General features: G+C 39.1%; 1 protein-coding gene, 1 long non-coding RNA gene and 1 pseudogene across 5 annotated transcripts in view; 1 reads left to right on the top strand and 2 right to left on the bottom strand.

Moving 5' to 3' along the window:
- Nucleotides 1–12,272, top strand: part of LOC102489437 (uncharacterized) — a 154,567-nt gene that overhangs the window by 136,599 nt on the left and 5,696 nt on the right. The gene's annotated exons all lie outside the window — the stretch shown is intronic.
- On the bottom strand, nucleotides 1,456–11,792 carry LOC102485976 (zinc finger protein 596-like). 4 transcript variants are annotated; one of them, XM_027765442.1, is made up of 6 exons: nucleotides 11,724–11,792; nucleotides 7,879–7,964; nucleotides 7,443–7,569; nucleotides 6,433–6,531; nucleotides 4,850–4,932; nucleotides 1,456–4,112 (listed from the first exon to the last, which is right to left on the bottom strand). In XM_027765442.1, the coding sequence occupies exons 2-6, from the start codon at nucleotides 7,888–7,890 to the stop codon at nucleotides 2,631–2,633; spliced, it is 1,803 nt and encodes a 600-aa protein (XP_027621243.1). In that variant the 5' UTR covers nucleotides 7,891–7,964; nucleotides 11,724–11,792; the 3' UTR covers nucleotides 1,456–2,630. The 4 variants fall into 4 exon arrangements, with proteins under 4 accessions (XP_027621243.1, XP_006161296.1, XP_006161297.1 ...); XM_006161234.3 differs by having other exon boundaries at nucleotides 1,456–4,115; XM_006161235.3 differs by having other exon boundaries at nucleotides 1,456–4,115; nucleotides 11,714–11,776.
- LOC102485538 (ELL-associated factor 2-like) lies at nucleotides 9,300–11,162 on the bottom strand (annotated as a pseudogene).

Below are 12,272 nucleotides of genomic sequence, written 5' to 3' on the forward strand. Positions count from 1 at the left end.
CGACCCAATATTTCAGATCTAATGCTACTTCCACATTAAAATTCATTTTAACTGTTATAGACCACTTCTTCCCACACATATGCCTTAATTATTAGCTCTATTATTGGCTATCAAGACAGATTATAAGTTCGTAAGTATTTCTAGGAAGAGAATTTTAATAATATTTTGTAACACCCTAACATGCCTTTTCCACCAGAAAACACAACATATAAAGTATCTCCCTTGGGGGCCAGCAGGTGGCATGGTGGCTAAGGTGCTGGGTTTCTACATGGCTGGATGCAATTCAAGTCTTGGACTCAGCATCTTAAAAACCATGCTGGGTGTGTGAGCGTGCATGCCCAATATCTCAAGAGGAGATATAGTTGATCTCTTCATTCTTATTTCCTTTCCTATTCAAAACTTTTTTAGTTTGAATAATGCCTTTTGTCTTTTTTTTTTTTCCCTTGTGCTTCAGAAATCTCACCTAAAAACTGATTGCTCGTATCAAAGTTCTGAGGTGTTTCCTTCTATTACTTTCAAGATTTCAGGTCTTATGTTTGTCTTTAAGTCATTTGGGTTGATTTTTTTATAACCTACAGGGTCTCTTTATTCTTCTGAATATGAATATTGAAGAGACTTGTCCTTTACCCAATGAATATTCTAGGTGGCTTTGTTGAAAATCAGTTGGCATACATACATGAATTTATTTCTAGGCTCTCTATTCTGACCCATTGGTTTGTTTATCCACTGTCAGCCATTATCATGCTCTTTTTGTTGTACTTATTAAAAAGTAAAATAGTGTATTGTTTCCAGCCTTGCTCTCTTCCTCATGATTGCTTTCACTATTTGGAATCTTTTGTAATTCCATATAAACTTTGTTTTTCTCTATTTTTGTGAAGAAAGCCACTGATATTTTTGTGTATGTTGTATTGGATCTATAAATCACTTTGTATATAATGATCATTTTAATGATCTTACAATCCCTGAGCATGGGATAGCTTTCCAATATTGTGTCTTCTCTAATTTATTTCATCAACGTTTCATAATTTGCAGTGTAGACATCTTTCTCATCCTTAGTTAAATTATTTCTAGGTATTTTAATAAACAGTTTGAATCTATTAAAATCCTTTTTTAGCTCCTTCATTATTGCTATACAGAAACAACTAATTTTGTATGTTGATTTTGAATCCTTTATGAAATTCGTTTATCAGTTTGACAGGTTGGTGGGCTTTTAAATATAATTTGTTTCAGTACTGCCCCAAGATGTGAGATGTGGTTCTGTGATGAATTCGTGCACCTTAGTTCAACTCAGAGGCTTCAGGTAAAAATGTGGTCTTCTGTGAAATGGAAGGAAACAGATGCCTATCCTCATGGCTAAAGATTGGGGACCCCCAAAAGGCTTAGACTAGGTATCTATCATACTAGCTTCTGTCCTAGAGACAACTTGGAAGGTGAAACACTCTACTATGCCACCCTAAAAGCATTAAAGAAGACCGCTGACAATGGTGAGAAGGTGGAATGAGGGGAGGTTAGGTTTGTGAAAAGAACTGTTGGGAGAAAGAAGAGATTTAGTGAGTGGGGCTTAATATCTATCCACATGACAAGGAGTCCAGACCAAACTCTATGACTTTAAAACTGGATAATAGAAATATACCACCACCAGATTAGCTTTTTAAGCAACACATTTATTGGTTAGGTATTTACAGGAACTGAACTAGTTTATAAATGCAAGTCAGATCTAATCTTACCTATTTAAAACTGAATCTGATTTCTTAGAAACCAGCATTTAATATAGCAAGATAACCTATCTTTCATAAATCACGTTCTTTTATCGATGATAGTTCTTTTCTCAAATGCTGAATAATTTGCTAAATTGTGTTAAAATGTTTTACGGTTTTTATTGGCTGATATTTATTTTTTCCTAGACTGGTCTCTAATGTGAAATCTATCCAAAACTTTCTCTGCTTTGATTTCACGCTTGGTACTTTCTCAGTAATAGAACCTTAGTGTTGAATATATAATGCATACTCACTGAATACATTCCTTCATTCATGAGTGTGTTTAGCCCTGTGAGTGACTCATCTTTTTTCTATAAATAAAAGATTTCATATCATTTTCCACTAAATAATTTCTCCAGAATGAGATAATTAATTAGTATACTTCAAGACACTTCATCCTCTTATTTCCTGTTTTAGCAGCTAATTCTCTGAACTGTATTATGCATACCAACCCTGGTGCTTGGGTAAATGTTTCCACTTATTAGAAATCAAAGGATTCTCCCAAGTATACTTTGTTCCTTTTGTTTAACAACAAATGGTGAAATTCTCACGTTGAGTATAAACCTGGAGTGTCTATGCTGTAAAGTCGTCCAGAATGTTTAAAGATGAAAGCTGTTATTGTTGACTTCTATATTCATATAGCAGGGTAGGGTATCTCATGTCATCTATGACACATCAGAAGATGTGCCACATAGAATTTACACATACGGCTTCTCTTCCATATGAAACTGTTTATGTCAAAGAAGAAATATAAACTGCAGGAAATTTCACACTGATTTCACAGTGCTTCTAAACGAGTGCATCCTAGATGTTTACATTTTACAAGTATGGCTGACGATTTTTCTAAATTTACTAAATTTATGACTTTTTAAGTCAGATTATATGCTGAAGGCATTTATCATTCTCTCTAGTATGTGTTCTCTCATGTCGTCTAAGGGAAAAAGACTTACTGAAAGCTTTCTCACACAGATTGCATTTATATAGTTTCTCCCCAGTGTGCGTTTTCACATGTTGTCTAAGGTTACCTGATAAATTGAAACTTTTCCCACACAGAGGGCATTCATATGGTTTTTCCCCACTGTGAGTTTTTTTATGCTGCCTAAGGTTAGCAGATTTACTGAATGCTTTGCCACACAAATGGCATTCATATGGTTTCTCTCCAGTGTGTGTTCTCTCATGTCCTCTAAGGTCCCAAGATTGACTAAAGGCTTTCCCACACATATGACATTCATATGGTTTCTCTCCAGTATGGATTCTCAAATGTACTCTAAGGGTAGAAGATTTGCTGAAGGCTTTGCCACACAAATGGCATTCATATGGTTTCTCCCCAGTGTGCATCCTCTCATGCTGTCTAAGATTAGAAGACTGACTGAAGGTTTTCCCACACAAATGGCATCCGTATGGTTTCTCCCCATTGTGTGTTCTCTCATGTTCTCTAAGGTCCCAAGATTGACTAAAAGCTTTCCTACACAGATGACATTTATATGGTTTCTCCCCACTGTGAGTTCTCGTATGTACTCTGAGATTAGATGATTTGCTGAAGGATTTCCCACACAAAAGACATTTATATGGTTTCTCTCCAGTATGTGTTCTCTCATGCCCTCTAAGGCCCCAAGATTGACTGAAGCCTTTACCACACAGATGACACTCATATGGTTTTTCTCCAGTGTGCATTCTCATGTGCACTCTAAAGGTAGAAGATGTGCTGAAGGCTTTCCCACACAGATGGCATTCATATGGTTTCTCTCCAGTGTGCATTCTTACATGCACTTTAAGGTTAGATGACTGACTGAAGGCTTTCCCACACAGATGGCATTCATACGGTTTCTCTCCAGTGTGTGTTCGTTTATGTCCTCTAAAGTCCCAAGATTGACTAAATACTTTCCCACACAGATAACATTCATGTGGTTTCTCTCTAGTGTGCATTCTTTCATGTACTCTAAGGGTACATGATTTGCTAAAGGTTTTCCCACAAAATTGACATTTGTATGCTTTTTCTGCAATGTGAGTTTGATTGTGTATTTGAGGGTCAGAGGTATGAATAAAGGCATTCTCACACAGAAGATGTTCATATGGCTTCTCTCCAGTGTGAGTGATCTTGTGTTGTCTAAGGTTAGAGAAATTACTGACCTTAGTAATTTTCTCACACTGTGGGCATTCATATGATTTTACCCTTGCCTGTTTTTTCTTCTGTTGATTAAGGTGTAGGTTGTCACCACTGTATTTTTGACGCTGTTTGCTGACTAATGGTTTCTCTGCTGTGTGAAGTGACAAATTTTGACTCATTCCACAGCTGTGAATGTGATCTTTTCCCAATTCTTTCCATTTAGATAGATCATCTTGAGAATGAGATTCCTGCTTTTATAAAGAAGATGAAAGGTGGTAAATAGTTTGCCCATATAAATACATACACTGATTTCTCTATATCTGAGTCATAGACTAATCTTTTAGAGATTGTCTAGAGTTAAAATCTTTTCAGTGTCACTTGCATACACATGTTACTCTGTTGCAAGCAAAAATATTTTCTCTTTTGTAGCATCTCAAATGCAAGGCTGTCAAATTAATCTGAAAGACTTCAATATATTTTTTTTTTTTGAGAGAGATTTTTGCTATAGGGCGCGTGTGCTCGCCAGACAGACAGAGAGAGACATAGAGACAGAAAGCGAGAAATCACCCCCCAGGGGGGATGGTCACGCCGCAATCCCTTCTCCTCCATTCTCCTCCCGGGATCCTGGGCACGCACGCACATGCGCCCGGCGTGAGTTTTAAGCCACCGGGTCTGGGACGCGAACCGTGGTCGACTACGTGGGAGTCCAGCGACATAGCCATTACGGAAACTGCTGGTTCCCCCAATATATTTTAAAGTCTAGGTAAATGAACAAATGTTTATACAATTGTCCATTTTTTTACTATCCCAGGTTAAGATTTGAAACTGAAATTAATTTATTCAGTATACATTCAAATTACCTGAAACGTTTAACTCCAAAACAACTGAATAACCATAATTACAGTAAGCAATTATACTTAATCACTAAAGCATCCTTTGCCAAATATTAATCTGGATGATCAGACTCCATATCCATTATACTTACCATTAAGCTGTGAGTGGCTGTGTCTTTCTTGCAGATATTTTGAATGGGTATCATTTTTCGTTTTTTATGTGTACTTTCCCTGCCTATAATTGCAAAAAATATATTGTTAGCAAGGCATTAGGGAAATGAAAGTATTGAAAAGCACAAAGGCACACATGAGTATCTTTTAAAAACTGGCACTTGGGGCTGGCAGGTGGCATGGTGATTAAGGGTGATGGATTCCCACATGACCAACTGCACTTTGAGTCCCAGGCCTGGTGGCTTGATTTCTCACTTTCTCTCTCTCTTTTTTTTTTGGAGAGGTTTTCACTATAGGGCACGTGTGCTCGCCAGACAGACAGAGAGAGACATAGAGACAAAAAGTGAGAAATCACCCCCCAGGGGGATGGTCACGCCGCAATCCCTTCTCCTCCATTCTGCTCTTGGGATCTTGGGCACACACGCACACGCGCCCGGCGTGAGTTTTAAGCCACCGGGTCCAGGACGTGAACCGCAGTCGACTACGTGGGAGTCCAGCGACATAGCCATTACACTAACTGCTGGTTCCCATCACTTTCTCTCTCTCTCTCTCTCTCCCCCTCCCTCCCTTTATGGTCAAATAAAAAACAAAATAAGTAAATAAAGTTATGTAAAAAATAGTAACTTAAAAAATGTATTTAAGAAAGAAAAAAAAACTGGCACTAAAATACTGGGTATGTGTCAAATAGAAGAATACTATAGGTAGTAGAAACATAATATAGGGCACTAACAATTAGAAACTGTTTTTAAAAAGGAAATATAAATTAGAGATATTTACTAGATTAAGACAGGAAAAATCTTCAAAGAGGAGGTTCAAGACAAGAGTCAATACAGGAAAATTTAACTCCATTTGAAACCTCCTATGCTTTTCCCTAAATTCAAAAAGAATGGCAGAACCTATGACTGTATTTGTGCTACATTTTGTATATTCACAATTGTTAAATTTAGAATTTTTTCTTTTATTTGCATTTCAATGTTTTACAATCCTATGTCATTTTAATGTCTGAACTTAATATTTTACCATCCAAATTTAACATATTTAAATCCATATTTAACCTCATATTTAATATTTAACTTAAATATTATTAGTAATCATTATCTTACATAAACGATGTTTAATTAGATTTATCTCAAATGTTTATAGTCTCTTTATTCACTTTTCTGAATTGTGTTCCAAATTCTGACTTGGGGAATTTTGCTTTTTCTTGAAAGTATATTTTTAGTACAGAAAAGGCTGCCATAGAACCGAAATTAATTGGCTACTTTACATGAATTTATATAGATGTTGGTTCTCAAAAGCTATAAATTAGTGATCTATAAAATAAAATGTGTTGGAAACCAAAAAAAAAAGAAAGAAAGAAAGAAAAAAAAGAACGGCAAGAAAACATATATATTGCTATTGGCATAGAAAAGAAATAATGACCACATCTAAGCAATACTGTCCCAATGAGTCTCTTAAAGTTTGGAATATATTCATTCATTTTATAAAACCTGCTGATATTTCCAAGGACATACTCCTTGATCAGGCACATATCTATATTGAGGCACATATTCTTACTGTTTACCTGGGCTTTGGCCTTGGAGAAATCCATTTCCTTTCACTATCCACAGCATTTCACCTTGCTCCAAATGGAAAATCACTTCTGATTTGCAGAGCTGATACCCTTTTTATGCATTAGAAGATACATGGATTTAGTTAACTGCTAATAAATGTGCATTATGTCAATTCCATTAAAAGTCCAAGGCCAGAAGAAATGCTGAATATCCTTCACTAACCCAAGAAGAATCATGTGTCCAACACAGTGAGACACTCAGGATGCTCACACCCTACTTCAAAGGCAGAAAACAGAATTACCATTTTTTTCAAAAAAGGAAGAAATTAAATATCCTCATAGAGAACTGAATATTATTTTAAAACACAGTCTAAAAATATTAGCTCCATAAAAGTAATCAAAGTTCTGTTGTTTTTTACTACTGTATTCTCAAGTCTTAGCATAGTGACTAGAGAAGAATAACTACACTTGGCACTTTAACCCAGAGGTTCCATACAAACAGATTCAACAAACCACTGGTAAAATTATTAAAAAACTAAAATAATAAAAAAAATTCTAAATAAATGAATAACAATACAGTGTAATAGTTATCTACAAAAAATTGCCAGTGTACTGTAAGTAATCTGTAGATCATTTAAAATATACAGGAGGATGTGCATAGGTTATATGCATTTCATTTTATAAAACGGACTCTAGCATCCTCAAATTTGGTATCCCTGAAACCAATCCCTGAGGGACAACTGCAATTACAAATATTTAATCTACCTGTAAATTCAAAGTTATTTACTGAGTTCCAAGTTCTGCTCTGACTTTTGTAGATTTAGTACCTAGAAACACACGAAACCAGTCAAAACTACATTCTAGAGTAGTCACAAACTGGATATAAACAGAGTGTAAAGAAATAACCTTCTTTCATATAGTTAGAATGTCTGTAAAAGAATCCGGACAGAGACTGTAGTGGACTACTTGCTGACTGATCTGGACACACAAAAACACACATACGTAAATGGAGACAGACTCACCCAGAGATACCAGATGATTGATATTTTCGAGCATCACATCTTTGTACAGCACTCTCCTGGATGTATCCAAGAGGGCCCACTCTTCCTGGGTAAAGTTTACAGTTACGTCCTCAAAGGTCACCGATTCCTAGAATATCACAGACACACTAATTTAGACAGATCAGTCCTGCCAATATCTAGAGTGGGAAGGTTAAGACAAAAATACTGAGACAGGAGAGCTGTGTGTACAAAAGACCAAAATGTGTATTATTAGGAAAGATATTATTGATGAGTTCCTTACCCATAACTATTCTAGAGTTCCTGGGAAACTTAAACAGAGCTCAGATCCCTGAAATCCTCTTGACTACACTTATAACATCCATGCAAACAAGAGAAATCTACCCATCTGTTGTCAGTAGGACTGAAATTTCAGTAGAAGAAAGAATTTCCTACTCACTAGTGGATGCATTGCCAATAACTCAGTTTCCTGGTGTCTTCCTCTGGTTTTCCCTCACAGACAGTTCAAGCACTAAAGAGTCAAAGCTGTGGATGGAGAAAGAAACCATGAGACTCCCGAATTATATACAATTTCAACACCCACTTGTCATGAAGACCCAGACTTAATTGTGAGCCCATATCTAAGCAAGAGAAAAATGCAGAACTCTAAGAATAATAGGCATAGGATTTTTCTCTTAACCTATGGGCAACATTATAAAAGGTATAGCTGCAGATGCTAATAAAGACAATATACATGCATATCTCTTATGCATATAAGAAAACAGAAATACATATATTGACGATTTTATGATACATGTATGATCATGCTTCCTAAGAGCATGGCAAGATTTGTGTATTATGTGTTATTTTTAGCCTCCTATATATTTAAGATCCTTCACTCATTCTAAAATAGAGGAATTCCTGTTTCAGTCCACATGAGGATTTTGTTTCCCCTAAAAGTAAATATTGCAGAATTTCTCAGATTCATTTGCTCTTGTTGTATTTGATGGCAATGTTTGCCAACACAGCTATCTGGAGCCTCACTCCCTTTTTGCTCTTACTGAACCATGACTTTCATATCTTTCTTACATAGAAGTGGCTATCAGTCAAAGAAGCTTCTATTTTATTATGAAATTAACTATTCCATTTGGAGAAATTTGGAGACTGCCAAAGACATAAAAGGATATGTATCTGGCAAAGGAAGTAAAAGCAAACTTATTTAATAAAGTATTGTAGTGTTAAGTCAAGTGAAACCATCTCGGAAAATGTGGATTACATGTTCATAAAATGAAAACACAGCAGCACTAGCAATCTTAGGAGGACTAGCAAAACTGTGGTTCTAAATTACTCAATTCATGCTGCAAAAATACACTGACCAATTTCTCACCAAGCAGAAACTGACACGTCTCTGTTGACTTCACCATGGGTGACTGCATTTTAGACTCTCTCTTTAGATCTCCTAACAAGCCAACAGGTAGGAGGTATTCAGTTTGCTTAGCATCACTTACATATGTTAAGACATTCCTGACCTGGAAGGCCAGGATTGTGATTTCTCAGTATTTCCCAGGCTATTTTATATTTTTAATAATTAAAATCATGGAAATTTATTATAAATCTAGAATTTTGATATTTCATAATTGGAGATAGCAGTACAGTAAAAAAGAGCCCTGAACTTAGACCCCAGAACACCTGATCTGCTACCTTGTTCATTAACAGTAGTTGGGCAAGTTACCTAACCTCTCAGTCTGTTTTCTCACTTATCATACTTTATAAAGATGTTGTTACTATTAAACACAGATAGCACATAAAAATTCTGGTATTTGATTATAAAATTAAAAATATTCTCCCAATATCATGTCATATTAAAAATATAACATCAACTGGAAATTCTGAATCAAATTTAATTTCTATTATTATAAAAAGTTAAGATACAATTTCCTCACACTTAGGAATTTTTTATTTTTACACAAAATAAATTATCCCATGCCTTGGAAATTTCATTTTATAAATATTTCTTCAGTCATCACTGTCACTTCCTGAGTCACTCAGTTGCAAATCATTTCATAGAGTATTCATAAGAAGGTCACTGTTGACATGAAATCTATTAGGACTGGGATCTATCTCAGGACTCCTGTACTGTGGCATGGCAGACATGGTGGGATGTCCTGAGGTATAATTCTCTGAATCAGGAGAGGATCTGTACTCTTCATCTTCTGAGTCACTAGAACTATCCTCGCTACTTGAAGATGATGGACTTTTGGAATCTGAGGAACTCTCCCAATTACTCATCTGATCCATTAAACTGGCTTCTGCCTTCAGTTCTCTTTCAATGTCATCCATTGGAGATGCTGGAGACATCTTGTCTTCGGATATAGAATGTTTTGGAAGATATGGAGTCCCCTGGTTGGGTTCCGCATTTGTTGTTGCTGCTGCTCTAAACAATACTGAATTGCACTGCTTCCTTCAACTCTTGTTTTCTTTACTGTGATATTGCTGCTGAGTTTTTCTAGTCGGCATTCTCCAGTATCACGGTTAATAATCAAAATGCATTCTCTTAAGTAAGGTTTCTTTGAACCTTTGAAAACGGTTACTGGCGTTGTTGAACCTTCTAAGTTTGGTAGAGTTATTGTCACCTGTTCACCTTTGCCAACCTCAAGATCTCCTTCACAAGAAGTATCAATAGAAGCAGGTTTGACGTCATCATATTTTTGGAAAATGGGAGTGAAGGGAGACACTGCAGAATCAGCACAGCACTAGCTTTCTCACAATGACGAGCCTGCCCGGCGCTGGTTCCAGCTCCTTCCGCTCACGCCCTGAAACTCCAGGCCGAGCAGAGCAGCGTATCGCTCAGCCCACTTCACTTGCCCCAGTTTCCAGCCAAGTAAAAGGGAAAGACCACGGAACGGAACGACTCTGAGTTTACGTCTCTACGCCGCATCCCGGGTCCTCCGTAGCCCCCAGGGCCGTCCTCACTCACAGCGCAAAGTGTGGAATGCGCAGCGCGGCTGCTTCTCGAAACTCTCGCCCAACTTGAGAACCCGCTCAGCAATCAATATGCGAGAGCCGCGCTGCTCCATTCATCATTATCATTCGGCTCGGACTTCGCCTCTGTCACCGGCGCGCGCCACCATCTGCCACCTCGCCCGCAAGCAGGGCACTTGCGGCCGCCAGAGCCTCTCTTCCCAGGCTATTTGGACACACATAGTTCTGGGATGCATGATTAGGGACCTTAGTACCGCATCACTAAAACCATATTCTCCACCTGAATTGCCAATAACTTAATTAACGGCCATTATCTATGCACCTGTCCTTTCCTTTCTTTTCAATTCAGAGTTACATTCCAGACATATGATGTTATTTAGTGGGTTCTCTCAATTCCTAATAGCAGGGATGGGCTAGGCACTACTCCTGATGCTAGGAATACACAACAGCCATAACCCAGTCTTGCCTCCTGTCATTTACATTCTGGCCATACCAATATTGGAAAGCAAATATCACTTGTAAAGTAAAAGAGAATAACTTTAAATATGACTTAAATACAAAACCAAAGAAATATTTGTCAAATTAACACTACATGAAAAAATTCTAGCCCAAACTCAACCTTACAAGATTTTCAACATCCAATACGTCCAAAGCAATTTATGAATGGTAAATACACAATGAAGGTTAAAATTATGGTCTAATACTACATATGGAAACACTCGTCCTGTCCTCCCTTTTACCTTTCTCTCCCTCAGGCTCTTTTACTCACTTGGTTCTCTTTTGGTCTAATCCCCTCATTCTCTGCCCACACGCCATCAATATTTAAGGTACAGAATAAAAACGGCCCCTGCCCAGGACGACCACTTTCCGCTAAACACACAGTAGCAGGTCCAGGCAGTGCAACAGAAACTGGGACAGAACGGGGAGTCACAGGGCAGTGATTTGGTACGGCCTCCAGCTCAGGCTCAAGGGCTCCCGGAGCCAGCGACCACGGTGCGTTCCCAGGAAAGTAATGCGGAGTCCCGGAGGGGCATTAGTGTGGACTGGGTCCGAAGAGGACTGGGTCTGCAGACTTCCGGGTACTGCCCACGAAGAGCAGCGAAACGCGAGAACCCACGTTCCAGGAGGGACGTGACTTGCATGGGGAGAGGAGAGCGAGGCGGAGAGGATACCCAGGGCAGGAGACCGGGGACCCGGTGCCGGCCTCGGAGCTTCCTAGCCGGGGGCGCGAGGATAGTCCGCAGCGACCCGGCGACTGCACGGAGGGAGGACAGGGCAACGGGGACAGCTAATCTGGTGCGAACTAGAAATACCGAAACTCACGCCATCTGCAAAATCCACTTCCGGGCGGGCAGGAAACTGCTGCCCCGCTGGGCGGGACCTAGGTGGGCGTGGTCGGAGTATGGGCGGAGCATGACCCTCCGCCCCGCCCCCAGGGCGACTTCGGTCTGCCAGTCATTCCGTCCCGAGGAACCGGCGTGTCAGCGTGGGTCTCCATGACAGGTCTGGGTGGGCAGTTGAGCGGCCGGCCCAGGTCGTGCGAGTTGCAGGTTTTAGGGGCTGCAGCGCAAGCTTTGCGTTTTCAGGGCGCTCGCGTTGACTGCGGAGGTGCGTCTTTTCCAGCAGCGTTGAAAACAGTTTTAAGTCCAGATTATTCTGTGTGTCCCTGTCAAGCAGGCAGAATTCTGCCCGCTGTCTGTGGGCGGTGATTGGGTCAGGACCGTCCCGGGCTCCAGCACTTAGATGGGCTGGTTAGGGTAGGGCAGGTGGTGACCGCCAATCTTGGCCCTGGGGAATGTGCCAGGAACTGTTACAGTTTCCATTTCTATTCCCCATTTCTCAGGGAACAAAGGTGCAATTTCATACCCAATT

The sequence above is a fragment of the Tupaia chinensis genome, unplaced genomic scaffold (genome assembly GCF_000334495.1).
Source record: "Tupaia chinensis unplaced genomic scaffold, TupChi_1.0 Scaffold138390_1, whole genome shotgun sequence".
Classification (NCBI taxonomy): domain Eukaryota; kingdom Metazoa; phylum Chordata; class Mammalia; order Scandentia; family Tupaiidae; genus Tupaia; species Tupaia belangeri.

Bases quoted from the DNA above. Each gene is read 5' to 3' on its own strand.
- LOC102485976 (XM_006161234.3), bottom strand. The intron at 4,933-6,432 runs GTAAACAGTAAG...TTGCAATTATAG, and splicing joins TCTCCAAGGCCAAAGCCCAG to GCAGGGAAAGTACACATAAA. The intron at 4,116-4,849 runs GTAAGTATAATG...TCTTTATAAAAG, and splicing joins CAGCCACTCACAGCTTAATG to CAGGAATCTCATTCTCAAGA.